The following is a 20,712-nucleotide window of genomic DNA, read 5'->3' on the forward strand; positions in this document are numbered from 1 at the left end:
TTGTTTGGTTCAACCTAGGTAATGCAACAAAAACTTATTTGTTTGAAGGTTTTAATAAATACCTTAGTTTAATATTTTACCGTATTACCCTCAATTACAAAACCAACTATACATAATATTATTATTATTATTATTATTATTATTATTATTATTTATTTATTTATTTTTTAATGTTTTTTACTTTTTTTTTTCCTGTATATTTTTTTACTTTTTTATATGTTTTTTTATTTTTTTAATGTTTTTATATTTTTATATTATTTATATTTATATTTTTTAATTTTTTTACATTTTTTTATTTTAATTTTTATTTATTTATTTTATTTTTAAATTTTTTTATTTTTGAAATTTTAAAATTTAAATTTTTTTAAAATTTTTAAAATTTTTAATTTTTATTTTTTATTTTTAAAATTTTTATTTTTTTATTTTTTAAAATTATTGATTTTTTTTTAAAAAATAAATTTTTAAATTTTTTAAAACATTTTTTTAATATTTTTTTCCATTTTTTTTTTTCATGTTTTTTCTTATTGAAGGGTATTTTTGGTAAAAAAAATTCGTTAACCCCGGAATCAAGAAAAACCTTAGTTTTCTAAGGTTTTCCGATTCCGGGCTGCATGACCCTTTTGCTAACGTGTCGGGAATGAAACATTACTTGGAAATCATCGAATACCTAAACCAAACAAGGTTTTTGTTGATAACCTTGGATGAATAACCAAGATTATCAAGAATAATTCCGAACCAAACGCACCCCTAATGCTGAGATTTAATTGACTGGATCGGAGGATCTCCTATGAGTAGAAATCATATAGAAAAGAAAAAGAAAAATAACTTCAATTACATTCCCTGACCATCAAAATCCGACCGAATAGTACAAGAACCTTTTATTCAAACAAACCTACAACAATTCTACTTCTACCCACTACAAATAATTTTACACAAACGTTGGATTCGAGACATGATAAATACGACGGATTATTGATAATTTTCTTGGAAAGGGAGCTACGAATGGGATGCTACCAAGCGAGCATGCTTCTTCTTGGCGAGCTAGCAATTGCCGTCCCATCGGGATGAACCTCATGTAGTGTACTCCGCATTGATCTTCACATAATCGTAACTCAAGTCACAACCCCAAGCCTTCCCACTTCCCTCGCCATTTCCTGTTCCAAAAGATGACCTCTTTAGGAAGATATACATATAGAGATGATAATTGATGTAAATGAGTCATGGCATACATAAGATATAAAACTTTATCAAATAAAATAAATCAATTGTAGAATTCTAATAGCAAAATTATTAAGGCCAAGACTAATTAATGATATATGAGTTATTAGAAGTTTTTAAAATTAATTTACTTTGTAAAAAAGTCAATTACCAAATCACTTTAACTATATTTTAAGTCAAATTAGATGCAAAATTACACACACAATATTTTTTGCTCGTACTGGTCCAAAAGAAATTACAAACTTACCAACAGAAACGTAAATATGAACAGTCCCATGCGATTCTCCAGCCACTCTGAGATATTTACTAGCTATGTCCCTGTAAGATTCAATGTTAAACATTAGTACAAGCGTTGCGGTGTGCGAGAAACCGCCAAGTAAATAGACAGAAAAAATTTCGAATGACACTCACTTTTCCTCCATTTTCTTTGGCAGAGAAAAGCTAAAGAGAAGAAAAAAAATGGAAAAAAAAAAATCTTTTTTCAATTTTCTTCTAAACTGTTTTGTCCAATTTAGGTAGACAAGCAACATTTGCGTCCAATGGGAACTCAAATTCAAGCCTAAAAATTTTTCCTTTTCTTTTAAATCTATGTCTAATTTATATTAGTCCACAACATACTATGTGAGACACAACTTAGGCCGAAATTCCTCAATTTATGTTATTTGACAATAGCTGAGATCGAGTGTAGTATCTCAAGTAACGGTGTTGAAGTTAGAGGAATATTCACAAAAGCTTCTATTAGAGATGCAATCATTGAGATAGCACTTGTACCTGTCAAATGGCAGTGGCTGACCATTCCTCATGAGTGGAATATCTCCAAGTGATATCATAAGATCATTAAGATCAAAATGAACACCCGCGTAACCAACGGCACAAGCGATACGTCCCCAGTTTGGATCTCTTCCATAAATCGCCGCCTGCAAATTTTATCAAAGTAGCTAGATTTGTTATCCAATCCTCTAATATAATCATGGTGTGTGTTTTTTTTTCTTTTTAACAAATAGTTGCATACCTTAACAAGCGAAGAAGATGCTACTGAATGAGCTATTTTTGCTGCTTCAGTCTCTCCAGTTGCACCAATAACAGAGACCTGAAATCATCAGAAATATTCATGAGTATCACCAGTTGCATACCTAATTTCCTCGTCGTATTACATTTTTGAGATCATACTCGAACAACTGACAAAGCATTGATAGGCTACAAACTAGGCTATTTGATTTAATTGAAGAGTTGATAATAGTCATATCCAAAGTATTGACCAAATGAAAAAAAGAGAGAGAAGGAAAAAAGGAATTTGTCAATAGAATGAAACCTCAATCAAGCATGTCGCCCCCTCACCATCCCATGCTATCGATTTTGCAAGACCTTGCATGACCTGCAAGCATAGAACTTTTACAATTATGTGTCATAAGAGATTCACAAAGTTCATACAAACCACAAAACAACATAATCATGTACACAAAAACTGGTATACACAGACGTAAAAAAAAGTACTAATATACTGGGGGTTAATTGTATGATACCTAGGCAGTTTGATGTTTTACTTTATTATTATAACATGAATATGTAGTAATGAGATCATCATATTCATATTTTAAGTTTAAACTTTCATGTAAATTTCTTCAGCATTTCAAAACAGCATGATCATATAATTGTGTTCCTCAGACAATTTTATCTTATTGGAAACATAACCATTCGTCTTCCCCTTGAAGATCTCAAAAACTAAGCTTGCATTTATGTACATTCAGAAGATTTGAGAATTGCATCATCCAGTAAAATTATACCCATAAGATAATTTTACTATAACTTGGGTGTGGTCCTTGTTTATAGTAGAAACAGGAAGGTTGAAGAAACCTGTGGTTCAATTCTCCATTTCTATTAAGGCAGCATAAGATAAGCAAGGTTCAGAATGAAACAATGACAAGTGCAACATGAAAGTGTAATATGTGTCTGGTATGGACGCCTGTACTATATTTAATGAGTTTAAGATATTTTTTTTTAAATAGTAACTAAAGTAATCAAAATCTCGATAAGATTAAGATGGATGCTTATAGTTGACAAGGGATTTGAAAGTTTAGAAAGATGTAGAATATATAATGCAAACTATAAGGTACAAGTACAAGAAAAAGAAAAGAAAACAGCAAGAAACAGACTTACAAGAACATGTTGTTATTTAATCTGAGGAGCACACAATGAACAGAAGAGACTCCAAGTCTATTTAAATTTAACCACCTTATCTCATCATAACATCTTTATCAATCATTCCTTGTTAAATTATAAATCAGAGACTTCTAAATCTCTTGCTCATGGATTTCTAGTCCATCGAGCTCAATTAGTCCATTGATTTATATCTTAATATTGCAAAAATAGCACCTTACGTATTCAGTCTTAGCTTTACTTCTTTAAAAGCCTTGCTTTCTAAATTTTCACTGCGATTTTAATTTCAAAGTTATACCAACCGAACTCCATTCAACTACCACAAAATCAAATGTGAAATAATATCTCTAAATTTTTTTGTTAAACATAATTAGTAAGGTTATCTAGTAACACAATATAAGAATTTATAGTTAACCCTTAATGCACGCCTACAATCTAGGAGCATAGTGGTTCTAGTAACTGCATTACTCAAATCTTTTTATCAAATAGCTCTCCAACTCCTCAAACAGAGCAAATTGAAGAAGAAATTAATATGTACCAACTCATACGGCCCATGGCAGCAAATCCAGTGTGTGTAACAAAACAAAAATAGATTGAAAATCAGAAACTCTTATATAACAAATGATAATATACTGTATAACTTACAGCATCTAAGCATGCTTGCAGTTGAAGAGCTTCATTGCTTTTAAGTGAAGAAATCAAATTTGATCCAGATAATCCACTAGCCAAAGCAAGAACACAGTCATTTGTGCTAGTATCTCCATCAACCTTCAACAAAAGTAAAATAAAGCAATTCAAATAAGTTGAATGAATATTGAATTTCCAATAGATGAAACAAAAAGATGTAGATAAATTACCTATTAATTGTGATATTACTTGTTCACTTCATTTCAAGGGGGAAAAAAACTAAGGTGTCATCAACTTACTGTGATTTGGTTAAAGCTTCTATCAACTGACATGCGCACCATACTTTTCCAAACGTCACTAGAAATTCCAGCATCAGTTGTTACAACCTGAAATGTCAGAAGACAAACAACAAGAAGATAAGGCCCTGTGAAATCTGATTGTAAGGAGTTTCTACAAGTACACAAGTGAGGAAATTTTACATACACCAAGCATTGTAGCCATGTTTGGATTGATCATTCCAGAACCTTTTGCCATTCCACCAACTCTCACAGGAACACCTCCAACCTTACCCATCCAAACAAAAAAGAAAATCATAAAAAAATAAAGATGAATAACTAATCTAATCATCAAAGTAATTTCCCAATAGTGAAAAAAAAGCCAAAATGAAAAAATAAAGTCCTAACCTCTGTTTCAACAGCTACAGATTTGCTTACAAGGTCAGTTGTAGTAATGGCAATAGCTGCAGAATCGGCCCTAAAAAATCAAAAAATGGAAGAAGCACGTATGGTAAACACCAGGAATTTCTGATGACAAATAAGTAACGACCTGGAACAGTTTTACCACATGGAAAAAGAAATTGATTCATAGGATTGTTGTCCTACATGCTTTCTTGAAATATTAACATGTCTGATAAAAAAGAGGAACATACATATAATTTACATTTACCACAATGTCTATTTACAAGAAAATTGATTCATACTTGTATTTACTAGGAATAACAGTATCACTGAATCCTTTTGTACTATCTGTATGATTTTGTATACACTTCTACAACATTCAAATGAATTAGCACGAAAATTCAATTATATAAAAGGATCTTTTTTCCTAAAAACCCTGGGCATGAGATAGGATCTGATTTCTGTTTGTTTATCTTAACTGCTGAAGCAATAAGCTTTACACAAAGATGTTATCAAGTGCCATTGTGGTTCATACAGTCCATCAAAGTTTGTTGAACACAATTCTTTTAACTCTATGATTTTTTGAACCTGTAAGAAAGTGCATGTAAATACATCTTCCAAGGGAAAATATGAGAAAGAAGAAATCAATGAGACAGGAAAACAAAGAGTACAAAGAGAGAAAAATAAAATCAATCAAATTGATAAAAGAAATATCATTATTCAAAAAAGTATTTCTAAAAAAATACCCATCAACAGTTGATGATAATGAAGCAACAAGTCTTGGAAGTGAACTAAAAAGGGCATCCTGAATAGAAGTAAAGAAACATCAACTGAGATGGATAAAAGTTGCAGAATATAATTAGAAGATATGAAATATAAAAAAAAATCTTCATTAGTTATTCTAAACATCATCTTGACGTGAAATTGCAGCTTATGCTTGCCTTCTTTATCCGCTGGCCAATTACACCGGTTGACTGAAGCAGTACATCCTCTGGCCTCATATTAAGGAGCTAAAATTGGTAAATAAAAATTTAAAAATAATATAAATATTCAAATAGTTAAGATAAAATATCAAGGTAAGTTATGAAAAAAAAGAAAACCTCAGCAAGAGCATTTGCACATTCTACAGCATCCTGGTAGCCTAAGTCGCCCTAAAATGTACCAAAATGAATCACCAAAATCAAATTCCAATTTTACTCTAACAATCCAATAACTATATTTTATTTTGAAACAGTTACTAGTTAACAAAGAAAGTAAACTCACTGTAGCAGCATTTGCTTGACCAGCATTAATTAATATTGCACGTGCCTAAACACAAAAAAATTGCATGTTAAAGTAACTACTTAAACTACTAGGTTGACAAACTTAACAAAGAAATATATAATTTATTTAAAGGTATGACGCTAAGAATAAAATATTTTCATACAGTAGTTGAAGCGTCTAGGACATTTTTGCAATAGATAACAGGGGCAGCTGTGACAAGATTGGTGGTAAAAGATCCTGGACAGGGGAAAAGATCAAATTTCTTATCTTAACTAAGAGTATACCACTTGTTTAGGTACATAGGATCATGCAGAACACAATAAGAGGATAACGAGTAAAATATAGTGGTCTGAAATCTAAGGTAAAAAACATATGCATTCACCAGCAACAGCTGCATCAACTTCACATGTCACCAAAGACAAATCAGGTTTATTTCCTTTTGCCCTCAGACCTCCATATATGCCTGCAGCTTTGAACCCTTTTGGTGCTGTCACACCACCTGGTATCTGTAAGAGAGTGTCACTGGCAGTAAGAAAATGCTTATGATAGTGTATCAAAAACATAGCTTGCATGGTAACCAAGCTTAATAGAATAACTAATAAAGCAACAGCAACCCTGCAGCTGCCATCAAATAGTGTTTTTGATGAAAAAAAAAAAATTTTGACGTTCACTTGCTAGGCAGGTTCAACATGTTACCTGCAAATGTGTAAGTGGCAGACAGTGGATTGCTATTTATTGAGCATTAATATCAGCAAGATTGAGCAATTCACAGTCCGCAACAGTTTGATTATTTCCATGAAAAAATAAAAAGAAAAAAAAAATAAAATCACATTTCACTATTTGAAAGTCCGCTTAATCTGAACAGCAAAAAATCAAATCCCATCATTGATCAGTAAATTGATCCGAAGAACTTCAGAGAACTAGCATTTGTAAACTCTCATTCTTAATCTATTTCAAACCACAAGAATTCTAGCTTCTGTTGCCTTTTTACTTGTGCTCAGTATTGACTTATAGTTAGATCAACCTTATCATACATATACATTATGGTATGATGATTGAATGGGAACACATTGTTTATCAACTACATCACTCGCACAAACATCACCAGACATCTATAGAAGAATCAGAGCTTATCAATCAATGCAATTCAATAGCGCAAAAATGAAACGGTACCTCCGTCCACGGTCCTTCGGGTAGCAGAATCGGAGCGGCGGGGATGTAGGTCGACGCCACGGCCATGGGAATCGAAACTCGACGCGTACGAATTCCGCCGAATTCCGAAACCTGGGAGATAAAAGAACGGAAATAAGAGGTCGGCATTATGAGGGTTGGTGGAGGAATTTAGAGAGATGGGGGCGACCCTGATGCGGTGGACGAGAGCAGCCGGCGACGAAAGGAGGTGGTTTAGCGGGACAAGAGCCATGACGGCCTCAAGTTTGACGTCTCTCTCTTCGGCCTCGATCGCCGGGAGACTGACGAGACACCGAAGTTGACGGCTAAAACCCTAAAAAAGGAGTCCAGATCCTCTGCGCCCGCCTCCCGTGAAATTAGCCCAAAAACTTTTCTTATATTTGTAAAGAGACCCTGCACATCGAACTATTAGTTCAAAGCGCCAGAAAGCATATGAAATAAGAAGTAGATTCAGGGGGCAAACTAAAATTATTCCTTCGTTTTATAATGTCCCTGGATCGGCCGACTCTCATTTTTAGGGTTTTAGCAATTTCTCCGAACGAATGGCTCTCTCTTCCTCGCTTGCTTTCCGCCGCCTGCTCAGGGCTGCTGCTTCTCCCTTCTCTTCCTCCTCCTCCTCGCTGCCTCGGCGGAGCTTGTCGCCGTTCGCTGCCTACTGCTCTTCGTCGTCTTCCTCCTCCTCCCCCACTCCGCCCATCTTTCCCTTCGATGACACCCCCGCCGACCTTCCTCCCCTCACCACGTCTAATCTGTTTGTCAGCGGTAAGTACTCTGAACATCCCTTGTTTTATGTTCGTATCTACCATGCTTTTTAATCAAATGGAGTCAAGTTAGAAACTTTTTGACACTTAATCTTAGATTTGGCACCGTTTTTTAGTGATAATGATGAAAAAGTGTATTTTGAGGATTATGTTTAGGAACATTATCACAGAGTAGTCGTTTGATTGTTTGTTCAACTAAATTGATTTATTCTTCGCATACAGACGATGCCTAGTTTGTACGACGTATACCTTGAACATGCCCTAGGGAAGACACAAAAGAGGTTCTCCCTTCTTTAGGAATGTCCGGTGAAATTGTTTGGAGTAGAACTAGGGTATTTTTGAGGATACGCTTGAATATTAGAACATTTGGATTCGAAGAATCGAAGAGTCAGAGTGGTGGTTGTAATATATTGGTGGCTAAATAGCATTACATATATTGATGTTATATATCTAAGAATTCTTCCAATATCGTTGTGAAGATTAGAATTCAACTATTTCAAAGCAATCAACATATTTATGGTTGCTATTGTTTGTATTCTATACTCTAATATTACCCTCGATTCAAGTTTTCTTTGTCATCGATGTGCTCCAGGACTTTCAAGGTTAACCACTAATGACAAGCTTCAAGAAGCATTCTCTCCCTTTGGCCAGCTGCTTGAAGGTACTCTAACATCTTTTGAAAAAAGAAAAAAGAAAAAAGAAAGATCTCAGGATACTGAACCCCAATTTCCAAATATGCAGCGAAAGTCATTACCGATAGAATCTCAGGAAGGTCCAAGGGGTTTGGTTTCGTTAAATATGCAACCATAGAAGAGGCGGAGAAGGCGCGCGCCGGGATGAACGCGAAGTTTCTCGATGGATGGGTTATCTTCGTGGATCCTGCAAAACCAAGAGAGCCAAGATCATACAACCCTCCACAGTCTCAAACTTCTGAAGATGGTATCAGAACTAACAAAACTATTGGTTGGTGTGGTTGATCATTTATACACCCCATTCGTCATACCCTTTATTTCAACGATTGAAATAATTTGAACGATACAATCTGTGAGGGAGTCATTCTCATTCGTCATACCCTTTATTTAGATCTCAAGTTAGCTCAGTTCTTACAAAAAAAAAAACACACTGTATGCTACACTTGCTGTTGTAGTTCGTATATTTATCGATGGTAAATGATGACGGTGCTTTGTTGAATCTGTTCTTGTTAGTTGCTTCAACTGTCACTATGCCTCGTTCATTATCTCGATGTGAACTTGATTTCTTTATTTTTAAAGAGAATATTGTTTATTTTATATCAAGGAGAAGACGAGAGACCGGTTTGAAGGAGGAGAATTAAAGGACATAGGGGACAAAATAGATATTTCTTCCATCACATATATATTTACGAACACAAATTGTCGTTTGGGAAAATTTGCATGTACAAATAAATTTTTGTATGCAGTCTCTATCCATAAAAATTTTTAGAATCTAGTATATTTTTTATCAAATTGAGTAAGATTTTTTTTAAGAAAATATATTAGATTTTTTTAAAATAATACTAAATTGGATGAAAAATATATTAGATTTTTTTAAAATAGTAATTGTTATTGAATTTATAAGGAATTATATTAAGCAGAAAAAAAAGTCGTATTCAATTTAATAAAAAATATATTTAATTCTAGTTTAATGGGTTGAATTTAATAAGAAATATATTCAATTTTAGATTATTTGTACGAAAAAAATATTTTGATAGGAAATATATTCGATTTTAACATAAAGTACTAGATTCTAATGTAAAATACTGAATTTAATCGGAAATATATAGATAATAATATTTACATGAGAAAATTGAAATGATGTAAAATTATGATTATGATTAGAATTTTTTTTCTATTTTACCGTTATTTTTTTAATAATTAGTTATATATTGTTATATTGTATTATATTATTTATATACGTGATCGGGTCTCAGCGTGGAAACTAAGCAGCTTTTCCAATTGGCCTGACGGCGCTTGTTTAGATAACACGTGGCGCCTTTCTATTGGCCTTAGTTGACGGTCTGCAGACGAAAAGGCAGTCGTAAATATTATCATCGCCTCCACCTCGCCGCTTTCCTTCCCTTCTTTATATATCCTTCTCATCGCCGATCTTTGATCTCCGATCTTAAATTTCCTTCGCCTCGATCCCGAAACTCGCCCCTCCGATCCTCGTCTCGTCGCCGCAGCCGCAGCCGCTGCCGCTGCTGCCAGCAAAATGGTACGTGCTCTGTTTTTTTCTTTCGGATTTGCTCCGTTTCCAGGTATCTTTTCTGCGTTTTATCGTCTGAGCATTTCGGTTTTCTGGTTCCATGCGTCCCCTGAAATTTGTGGAGTGGAATCCAATTTGGAGGTTGGCTAGGGTTTGGATCCGAAGCATGCTACAGTGTGATGCTTGGGTTCCGATCTCTGATCGTTGGTACTCGGATGTGGATTGTTGTTCTGTTGGTGGAATTATAGTGTCGATCCGTCGCCGCTCATTCCGCTGTTGCTTGGGTTGAATATTGTTAGCGTGGAATCCCGTTAGAGGATCAGCTAGTGTGAGTTCATTTGTCTAGGGTTTGGATCCGAAGCATGCTGTGTTACTCTGAATAGTTTGATGGTTGAGGTCTGGCCTCTTCTGATCGTTGGCAGTTGCATGTAGATTGTTCTGTTGGAATTGTAGCGTCGATCCCTCATGGCTCTCTCTGCTGTAGCAAGAGTTGATTAGACTTTCAACGTGAAATCCCATTTGGAGGGTCAGCTTGTGCGTGATTTGGTTTAGGTAGGGTTGGAGTCTGATCTCTGGCCATTGGTATTTGCATGTAGATTGCTCGTTAAATTGTACTATTGATCCCTTGCCACTCTTTCTGAAGTAGCTTGGGTTGGTTAGATTGCTGATGGTGAGTCCCATTTGGAGAATCAGCTAGTACCTGCGGGTTCATTTGCCCATGGTTTGGATCAGAAGCATGCTGCAAGTTGATGCGGATCTGATTTCTGATCGTTGGTATTACGTGTTGATTATTATTCTACTCGTGGAACTCTAATGTCAGTGCCATTCCTTCGTTGCTCTCTCCACAATTGCTTGTATTGAGTGGTTTGTTTAAGCTCTGATCACTTCTATTTCTTATACCTCTTTCAACCAAACAATTTAAGCCTATTTAAGTGGACTCATAGATAAATTAGATTCCCTGTTGTGAAAATTTTGTATGATCTTACCTTATACATCAATTAGATTCCATAAAGTGAAATTTTTTATCAGATCTAGTTGATCTAATGAATAAAATGGTAGGATGTACTAAACTGGAACTCCTGTTTGCAATGGCAGTGCCTTTTATTTAAGGAGATTACAGTAGTTTGGTTAATCTCTAGATACTAAGCTGCACTGATCTGTGTGTATTGTATTCAATCGGCCAATGTATGTTGTTCCTTGTTGGTGCCTGAGGACTATATATGCTTCTTGACAAGTCAACAAAGTTGTGATCACAAGTTGTTGCATTGTTATATGGCAGGCCAACGCAGTTTCAGGAATGGCAGTGAATGACGACTGCAAACTGAAGTTCTTGGAATTGAAGGCAAAACGCACCTACCGCTTCATAATCTATAAGATTGATGAGAAGCTGAAGCAGATCCTTGTGGAGAAGTTTGGTGAACCCAACCAAACATATGATGATTTTACTGCCAGCCTCCCTGCAAATGAATGCCGATATGCAATATATGATTTTGACTTTGTGACTGAAGAGAACTGTCAGAAGAGCAAGATCTTTTTTATCGCATGGTAAATTTTATATTTTGTTTCTAATTGAGTTTATTTAACTGATGCATTAACTTCCCCTTGTTCGTCTTTGTTTGAAACAAAGGTCCCCTGACACATCAAGGGTGAGAAGCAAGATGCTTTATGCGAGCTCGAAAGAGAGGTTCAAGAGAGAGCTGGACGGCATCCAGGTGGAACTGCAAGCAACCGATCCTACCGAGATGGATCTTGATGTCATAAGAAGCCGTGCAAATTGAGTATGTGGCTTATGCCTCTTATTCGTGCCGCCAAACTTGTTCTATTATTCGTGTGCTTCTGATGGAATCTTCATAATTCCAAAGGGAAGGTTGGTTCCCTTAGATATCATTTGGGCTTGTGGTTGGGATTACTTAATAGTAACTTTTTTTGAATTATCCTCCATTTTAACTTGGTGATGTATTTCAAATTTGCTACTTGTGGGCATTAGTATCTAATTGTTCTCTTCTTTATCGATATTTGACCTAAATGCTTCCTCTGTTTTTATTTCAATTTTCCTTCTCACTTTAAGTATATGTAGATTCTTACCATTGTTTAAAAGTCCAACCAGATGGGAGTCTGATTTGAGTGTGAGGCTCCCTCGCTTCGCGTCACTCACACTTTTTTACAACTTCCAAATCATCTCTGTTTATGTGTGTCATCAAAATTACTCTTATCTCATAGCCTTTTTACAGATGTATTAGATGTTCTTGTATGTCGTCGCGCACTACTTTGGATTACATTTTCAAGTTTTGTAGACTTTCTTCAGACACATACACCATTTGCACAAGCTATTCTCAGTGATGTATGTGCATTGGCAGCCAGTGAGTGTCGCTGAGGTATATTTATGCACGCACACGTTTATGTATGTTTTATGCTTGCATTCTCTGTACACGCGTTGCCAAATGTATAGGTCACTGAGCCTCACAGAGTCACAGGGTCCGTGAGTTTACCAACCGATATGAATTAGTTTCTTTATAAAGAATTTATTTAAAAAGTATTGATATTTTTGCTTAGTGATATATGAGATCTGCTAGTGCTACCTTAGCGGTTCCCTTAAATCACTATAATTAGTTGTTATAAAAGTTATTGTAGCACTTAAAATAATATTGTAAGATAATATTTTTTATAACTATTTTAAATTAATTTTAATAAAATTTAAATAATTTTAATGAAGTTGATAAAAAGTTTCTTGATATTATAATGTTTAGAGTTTAAATTTTAAAATTCAAGATTTAGTTATAAACCTATAGCAGCTATCGTTAGCTATTTTAGTTTAATCAAATTAAACCTTAAACTTTAAATAAAATTTCCTAATTTATCTCCTGGGGCTGCCTTCCAGAATTATGGGCAGTTTAGAAATAACCAATACATTTTAGGGTGAAAAGGGAATTTGCCGTTCTATATGTTCACGATTGTGTATCATTGACCGCCCCTTTCCGCGAGAACCCTATCCGCGTCCCTTCTCTTCGTCGCTCGATTCCTCTTCTCAGATCTGCATCGCAGATGTCGGGCGCCCTTGACATGTCCCTCGACGACATAATCAAATCCAGCAAGAAGACTGCCGGCGGCGGACGCGGGCGGGGCCGTGAGGGCGGCGGGCCGTCCCGTCGCGCGCCCAACCGAACGGCTAACCGATCCGCCCCTTACTCCGCCGGGAAGGTACGCGCTTTGGGGATTTCCTGCGGCTGCCGGATCCGGGCTTCCTCCCTACCACCCGATCTGATTTGATCTGCGATCCCAGGCTCCCGACTCGGTGTGGCAGCACGGCATGTACTCGACGGCGCAGGCGGGCGGTTTTCCTGCTGCGACGGCGAGGGCTTCCTCCATAGAGACCGGCACCAAGCTGTATATCTCGAATTTGGAATTCGGAGTGTCGAACGAGGACATCAAGGTGCTCTTTTTCACTTTTTAGCATTCGATTTGTAGCGGCTTCACCTGGAAATTTCGCATCTGTTGATTTTGTGCAAAGTATTAGTTTTTTGGCTATCTTGAGCCTTCTTTTTATTTCAGCAGGTTTGATGCTGTATCTCCACTTTCTATCTTACATAGATGGGGATATATTACAGAGATTATGCTTTTATATTTTGCTCGTTTTGGAATTCAACTACTTTTTCTAAAATTTTGGGATGTAAACTTGATAGACACCTTACAATCAAAATGAGTAGTTGCTTTTAAAGTTGATGATAAATACCTTGTTTTTTCATTGTCATTTAACCATTTTGGGAAATTCTTATAAATTAATTTTGATTTCTTTTACAATGAACTTGTGATGTGCTGCTCATATTTGCACCAACAACTGATTTCTTTCTTGCACTCGTCATCCTCATATGATCATATTGCATCTTGTTTTGATTTTAGATAAATATTGGTTATCTTAATTTGGAAACAGATTCATGTGCCAATGTAATAACCATAATATTGATAGTTTCTATTCTTTAAAAATGATTTACAATCCATCCTAACTGAATGTATTTTTTTTTATTTACGAATACATTTTGGGTAGTTTTTATTGTGTTTTCCTGTGTTTTTCTATGATCCTCTTTGGTTGGAAAAAATAATTGGATATGTTTATGAAATAGTATTTTAATATCTCCGTATCTCAATTTGATTGTTTTCTTTTGTTGGCTTTGGGGTACCTGCCTTTTGTTTGTTTGTTTTATTATTATTGATGATATTATTGTTTGCTGCAGGAACTGTTTTCAGAGGTTGGGGATCTCAAGCGTTATTCTATAAATTACGATAGAAGCGGAAGGTCTAAGGTAGTTACTTAGCTGGAGTGTTGTTATTTGATGCCAGTCTCATACTTTAGCTTCTTGCCTTATTTTATTAAAAAAAAAATCAAAGGGATCGGCTGAAGTGGTCTTTGCAAGGAGAACTGATGCTATAGCAGCTGTGAAGAGGTACAATAATGTCCTACTCGATGGAAAACCCATGAAAATAGAAATTATCGGCACAAATATTTCAACACCAGCTGTTGTACCTCAAGCTACAGATGGTGCCTTTGGAAAGCCTAATGGCACTTCAAAAAGGTTTATTTTACTCTCTTCTGAAAATTCATGATAATGACTGTTTAATTATTGAATTCTACTTTTTGCATGAGTTGAATCTTTTTTTTCTAATGTGTGTGGAGTGTGGTAATGAAGGAGTTCAGTTGATATTTTGTTGCCGTAAAGTGTGTTGTTATACTATTTGTAGTTTCTTACATTTCATATATCCGAGCATCTAACTTATACTTCTACAGGATGGTATGAACATGAAGCTGTCAGATTCCATTTACTACTTAGTATCTGTTTTAGATTTGTTTCATTTGTTATCTTGTTATGATCCATTAACAGTAGTTATTTCTGATTAGCTTCTGGTTGTCAGTTGCCTGGTGTGATTATATAATTTCTTCTCTTCCCTTTTCTTAGGTGTAATTAATAATATATTTTCCACTTAAATGATTCATAGAGCGAATTGGTAGGTTTCAGGAGTACACTGAATAATCGAATATCATGGATGTTGAAGCTGATTGTAATTAAGGTGTACCTTTTTATGTAAATAATCCCTTGATTTTGTGTCGACACGTCGATTATCATGTTTATTCTAGTAAATATCCATATGTCAGACACTGTCAGCTCCCTGGTAAAGTGTAAACTAATAGTTGAAATATTCTTGTGCCCATTATGAAATGGATATTGTGCATATTGGTTTTGCAATATAAATATTGATCTATATATGTTCTGTCCCAATTTAATGTCTATCCACTCCATTGAACTCTTATTGAATAACACAAACCTAAACCATGTTTTGTTACCTTATTTTCCATTTAAAGTAGCTAAGATTTTCTTGTACTTGCTTTGGTATGGCAGCACGGGACCAGCAAGAGTTTCTCCAGGATGGCCACGAGCTGGTGGCCGTGGAAGAGGGCGGAGCCGTGGTAGAGGTAAAGGACGTAGTGAACCTGTTTCTGCTGAAGCACTTGATGCAGATTTGGACAAGTATCATACAGAAGCGATGCAAACCAACTGAATGGTGTCATTTGTCTCTTTCACCCTATTACCATTGCTTGCCTGATGCCGCTCCATATTTGTATTTTGTTTTGCAAACATGCATAATCTAGCTAATGTATCATCACCATACTGTGTGGGGTTCTGGGCTTTTCATTTTCGCTTGTTGTTTTCCTTCGGTTTGAATTTCCTACTGTGGTTAAAGTGAAAACCTGGTGTCTGGCCTTAGTCGTCATTTCATTCGGTTGATCAACCCCATTTCTCTTTCCTTATTGTTGCGGCTAAGATGCTTGTATGGTTGGGACTCGTTTGTGAGAGCATCACAAGTGCATACTGGCATCGGACTAAGGTATGCATTAAATTATATGTCCAGCTTTTATTGTCATTATAAGGTTAAAGCAAACAATTATCTTTTGATTTCTGCACAGGTTGGCTTATGCATTTTCGGTTTCTAATCTCGGAGTTCGTTCATTTTAAGCTATCCCGCCATTTTCTGCCTGAGATTCCTGCCTATTATTGTCAGTATGATGTTTCACGGAGCTCTTTAGGAGATACCACTCTCAAAAATCATGCTGCTGCCTGAAATAAGCATATTAGGTTGCCAGGGCAAATCATGTTGATGGCAGATAATGGTGTTCTTTCATTGGCACTTTTTGGCTCGGAAATGCGATTGAAAGTGGTTAAGTGATGCAAAGTGGTTAAGTGTGTGTTGTTGCTTATGGATTTTTTTTTGTCTATCTTAACACTCAGAACATCTGTATGCCCAAAAGAAAAGCTGCAAGGTTTGTTCACAGGGGTTATCAAACATGGCCAGCTAATTGCCTATATGTGCAGTGGTGTTGATGTGGTTCGACCAACTACAATGTCCATATGTCAGTATGTCGTGCATGACATTTCATCCTCGAACTGAACCTATTGGAATCGATAAGAGTATAAGCTATTGACTTGAGTTTCAGCCAGTTAGAACAGTGGTGGATGTCTATATGTTTCATTCAATTAGTTTGCATATTAGCCTCTGGAAAAGCACATTCGAACTCCTTGTTGAGGTTAACAGGTACTTGTTTCCTTCCTAAGCTTTTAGTTTATTAGGAATTTCCTTTTTAAAAATAAAAAATCTTTAGTTTCTTCTGTTTTTTAATTTTTGCCATCTAAACTTATATTATTCATCAGATTGCGATCTTGTAAAATTAAATCCATTAGAATTATTATCGTTTGCATTGATTGATTGGTTTATTGACTTGACTTGTGCAATCTTATATCTTTTTGGAGCAATGCAAATACTTATATTGAAAAATGTTAATAATTTATAATTATGCATATTCAATTTTATATTTATATTTGTAATTTTGAAAACTGAATAAAGATGGCTAAATAAAATTAAATGTTTGTATATGTAGCGTTGATAAACGAGAAAAAAACATTGAGCTCTATATTTTAACAATTGTAGGCTGTTAATTTTAGAGCGTTTGTTCCATTAGGAAAGAAGTCACATACCACTTGACTTATTGATAAGACATTACAATAAATATGTGTATTAATTTAAAAAGAAAGAAGACTTAGTTGATAAAATAAAATTTATTTAAATATAAATCATATATAGATTTGAGTGTTATTATTATTGTTGTAGAAATTTTATGGGGATCAAAGAAATTATCTATTAATAAAAGTATATTGTGGTTTAAATATTTGATTTTCATTTATGAAGAATATATTAAATTTAACAAACATTTATATTAGGGGTGAAAGGAGGACAGTGTATGCCTATTTTGATGATTTTATAATTTTGAAGGGGGCATTTAAAAAGCTAACTTTGAGGGGCAAAAGGTAAGCTTTGGAAATCAATTAATCTAAGCTTAAGAAACCATATTGGAGGAGATGAGATAGAAGGAAGAAATAATGATATATTGTTATAAAATGTGATAATCCTTAAGTCTTCTTCTATACTGCTTAATGACAACTTGATAAATCCGGGATATCGAATCATTTCTGCTTGTAAATAGTGAGCATTGATGATCTTCCATCAGCATTTATCTCAATAAACAAACCAATCGAACTCTTGTAAATTGTAATTTACATGGATCGAAGAACTAACTAATCATTAGGGCAGTTAGACTCAATTGGTTGAGTAATGTATGTTTTTCTGCTTGAGCTTGAGCCTCCTTTTTCTGTCTCAGTAGCCAGTTCAACCGTTGGAGCAACTGTGCAGCTTTCCATCGGCCTCAGTTTGTTCCATTCTCGGTCATTTCTTGCAACAGACTGACCAGTCCTTTCTCTTGTGCCTTGGCAAGATACTGGGGCCACCGATCTCCGCTGAAGAGGTGCACTAAAGTAGCAGATGCATTCTCCTTCGTCCTAGGAGAACCACTTTCGATCACGTCAATTAGCACAGGCAATGCCTCTGTAGCTTTGATCGCTTCCTTTCCTTCAGGGTGGCTAGACAGCACTGACACTATGGCAAGGGTCTCATCCAGCACGGTGGATTTAGGATCCATCAGCAGTCCAACTAGAATTGGAACCAGTCCAGCCCTTGCGGCTTTTACCTTGTTGCCCTGCTAAATGCAGAGGTTAGGGAGGAGAGAAACGAGTGGAGGGATTGCCCCTGAGTTTCCAATTTGAACTTTGCAATCATCCACCACCGACAGGCTGAATAGCGTGGCCGCAGCATTTTCTCAGGCTTCCATGCTACCCCTCCTCAGCACATTTGAGTATCGCAGGCACTGCTCCTGTGGCTACGATATTTTCCTTGTTCTCTTCAAGAATGGAGAGGTTTAGAACAGCTGTGACTGCATTCTCCTGCGTGTGTACGTCGAGGGTAGAAAATAGATTCGCAAGGAAGGGTATAGCACCTGCCTCAGCTATGCAGCAATGGTTTTCAGCACTGAGCCGGGCAAGGAGACGGAGCTCGACAGTACGGTTTTCAGCACTGAGCCGGGCAAGGAGATGGAGCTCAACAGTAGTAGACCTTTTGTCCTCAATGCTCCGGGAAGACAGCTTGCAGACAAGTTCTATAACTTTAGCATGTTGAGGTGAAGAACAGTCTGGCTTAGTCTGGTTAAGTTGTGCAGGGTGTCTGGGCGATCGATACCATTGGCCTAACACCATTGTGCTATGACTGTGTAAAACATAGTTCGGGGTCAAGGATTTGTTGGATAACTTTTGTTGAGTCTTTGGGCGTGTGTCGTGTCCCTCAAGCCATTGCTCAATTGACTCCCGATCGTAAGTCTGCGTGGTTAGAAACAGATGGAAAAAACCCCACAAATTCTAAGATAAAAGATCGAAATTAGTTGAAACCTAAAACTGGAAAAATAAAGACCTGTCTAGTAGACACTATCGCTGGGTCTTTCATCAGCTCCAGGGATACAGGACATCTGAAATCAACTGGGAGGATGGGAGGCTTAGACCTCTCATTAGAGGGGATTTTATATGTAGGTTTGCCCATTTGGAGATGCTGAGTTAGCATGAAGAAGTCTTTTTCCTTCTTTAGTAACGATGGCATCTTCTCGATGATCTCTTCAGGATCACTCGCTTGCGACTACCATCTCGTGCAGTGCAAGTGATTCTTGTTTGAGATCAGATATGGTCAGTAGCTGCAACTTTTTAGCCAATCTTTGTAGTATCGCCGGGTCTATGTTGGAGTTGGGGCTCGATTTGTAAGCAGTTAAAAGATCTCTGTGCAGATCGACATCAGCCATGTCGACCGCTTGAGTTGGAAATGAACAAGATCGACCTTGGATTCAATGCTAATTTTGGATCGTGAAATAAAGAATAAAGTTGACATACAGCAAATAGTTTACCTGTTCTCTAACTTCATCGGAGAGACTAAGAACATCGAATGGAATTTCACCTAAGGCCTTCTCCAATTGAATGGTGACCCCATGGAATCAGTTTGTGATTTTATCGCTTTCCAGCACCTAAACCACACGACAATTTGAATAAAAAGTAGACATTTGAAAACAAAGGAAGAAAATAGGGCAGCTTAGAAATCTCTCAGAACTCTCTTGCAAGGCAATAAGTACCTTTAGTATCATATTGGAGGAATTAGCCATACAAATGTAACCTCACACTTGTAAATTAAGATAGTAGAATGCATTGATACGATTTTGAATTACATTTTTGGATCACGACGAACAAAAGTATAGAAAAGGTCTTAGGATGACCATTCGAGATTTCCATCTCCATCTTTTCAATGACATAAAAGAAGATTAACATAACATTAGTGAAAGGTAATGTTAAAGTAACAAGCTCCTCCAAGGTATCATTGTTGCCCAAAGGCCCTATTTTAGAGTTTTTTTTAGATAGTTTCTCATCGTCAAAGCATTCCATAGTCTTCTCTTCTTAGAAAAGTTTTTTGATATCCTAGGTGAGATATTTTTTACTTCTCTATAGAAAGGAATCTAAAAAGGATTGAGAAGTGATATCGATTTGTTCTTATCCTACTTCTACTCTCCCACTATATAGACTTGGATTCTAGGCTTTCATCAGCTCCAGGGATACATGACATCTGAAATCATCTGGGAGGATGGGAGGCTTAGACCTCTCATTTGAGGGGATTTTATATGTAGGTTTGCCCATTTGGAGATGCTGAATTAGCATGAAGAAGTCTTTTATCTTCTTTAGTAACGATGGCATCTTCTCAATGATCTCTTCAGGATCACCATCGCTTGCGACTACCATCTCGTGCAGTGCCAGTGATTCTTGTTTGGGATCAGATATGGTCAGTAGCTCCAACTTTTTAGCTAATCTTTGTAGTATCACCAGGTCTATGTTGGAGTTGGGGCTCGATTTGTAAGCAGTTAAAAGATCTCTGTGCAGATCGACATCAGCCTTATCAACCGCTTGAGTTGGGAATGAACAAGATCGACCTTGGATTCAATGCTACAGTCCATAAGATTTTGGATTGTGAAATAAAGAATAAAGTTGACATACAGCAAATAGTTTACCTGTTCTCTAACTTCATCGGAGAGACTAAGAACATCGAATGGAATTTCACCTTAGGCCTTCTCCAATTGAATGGTGACCTCTTGGAATCTGTTTGTGATTTTATCGCTTTCCAGCACCTAAACCGCA

At 36.2% G+C, this 20,712-nt stretch overlaps 5 protein-coding genes across 5 annotated transcripts; 3 read left to right on the top strand and 2 right to left on the bottom strand.

The window, feature by feature from the left end:
• Nucleotides 1-783: 783 nt before the first annotated feature.
• LOC122007296 (arginine biosynthesis bifunctional protein ArgJ, chloroplastic-like) lies at nt 784-7,498 on the bottom strand. The gene is made up of 17 exons (XM_042563140.1): nt 7,303-7,498; nt 7,116-7,226; nt 6,325-6,448; nt 6,106-6,179; nt 5,943-5,987; nt 5,780-5,830; nt 5,621-5,689; nt 5,426-5,484; nt 4,686-4,755; nt 4,486-4,566; nt 4,302-4,388; nt 4,021-4,143; nt 2,531-2,593; nt 2,231-2,308; nt 1,990-2,135; nt 1,466-1,536; nt 784-1,154 (listed from the first exon to the last, which is right to left on the bottom strand). The coding sequence occupies exons 1-17, from the start codon at nt 7,363-7,365 to the stop codon at nt 1,072-1,074; spliced, it is 1,398 nt and encodes a 465-aa protein (XP_042419074.1). The 5' UTR covers nt 7,366-7,498; the 3' UTR covers nt 784-1,071.
• Nucleotides 7,499-7,648: 150 nt separating this feature from the next.
• On the top strand, nt 7,649-9,131 carry LOC122007297 (organelle RRM domain-containing protein 2, mitochondrial-like). Its single transcript, XM_042563141.1, has 3 exons — nt 7,649-7,895; nt 8,487-8,555; nt 8,636-9,131. The coding sequence occupies exons 1-3, from the start codon at nt 7,676-7,678 to the stop codon at nt 8,869-8,871; spliced, it is 525 nt and encodes a 174-aa protein (XP_042419075.1). The 5' UTR covers nt 7,649-7,675; the 3' UTR covers nt 8,872-9,131.
• An 834-nt stretch (nt 9,132-9,965) lies between these two features.
• On the top strand, nt 9,966-12,132 carry LOC122007298 (actin-depolymerizing factor 7-like). The gene is made up of 3 exons (XM_042563142.1): nt 9,966-10,126; nt 11,397-11,662; nt 11,745-12,132. The coding sequence occupies exons 1-3, from the start codon at nt 10,124-10,126 to the stop codon at nt 11,893-11,895; spliced, it is 420 nt and encodes a 139-aa protein (XP_042419076.1). The 5' UTR covers nt 9,966-10,123; the 3' UTR covers nt 11,896-12,132.
• A 940-nt stretch (nt 12,133-13,072) lies between these two features.
• LOC122007300 (THO complex subunit 4B-like) lies at nt 13,073-15,898 on the top strand. The gene is made up of 5 exons (XM_042563144.1): nt 13,073-13,315; nt 13,398-13,547; nt 14,347-14,415; nt 14,501-14,685; nt 15,508-15,898. The coding sequence occupies exons 1-5, from the start codon at nt 13,160-13,162 to the stop codon at nt 15,665-15,667; spliced, it is 720 nt and encodes a 239-aa protein (XP_042419078.1). The 5' UTR covers nt 13,073-13,159; the 3' UTR covers nt 15,668-15,898.
• Nucleotides 15,899-18,327: 2,429 nt separating this feature from the next.
• LOC122004763 (protein spotted leaf 11-like) lies at nt 18,328-19,337 on the bottom strand. The gene is made up of 2 exons (XM_042559600.1): nt 19,182-19,337; nt 18,328-18,867 (listed from the first exon to the last, which is right to left on the bottom strand). The coding sequence occupies exons 1-2, from the start codon at nt 19,335-19,337 to the stop codon at nt 18,328-18,330; spliced, it is 696 nt and encodes a 231-aa protein (XP_042415534.1).
• Nucleotides 19,338-20,712: the final 1,375 nt, after the last annotated feature.

The sequence above is a fragment of the Zingiber officinale genome, chromosome 7B, assembly GCF_018446385.1.
Source record: "Zingiber officinale cultivar Zhangliang chromosome 7B, Zo_v1.1, whole genome shotgun sequence".
NCBI lineage: Eukaryota > Viridiplantae > Streptophyta > Magnoliopsida > Zingiberales > Zingiberaceae > Zingiber > Zingiber officinale.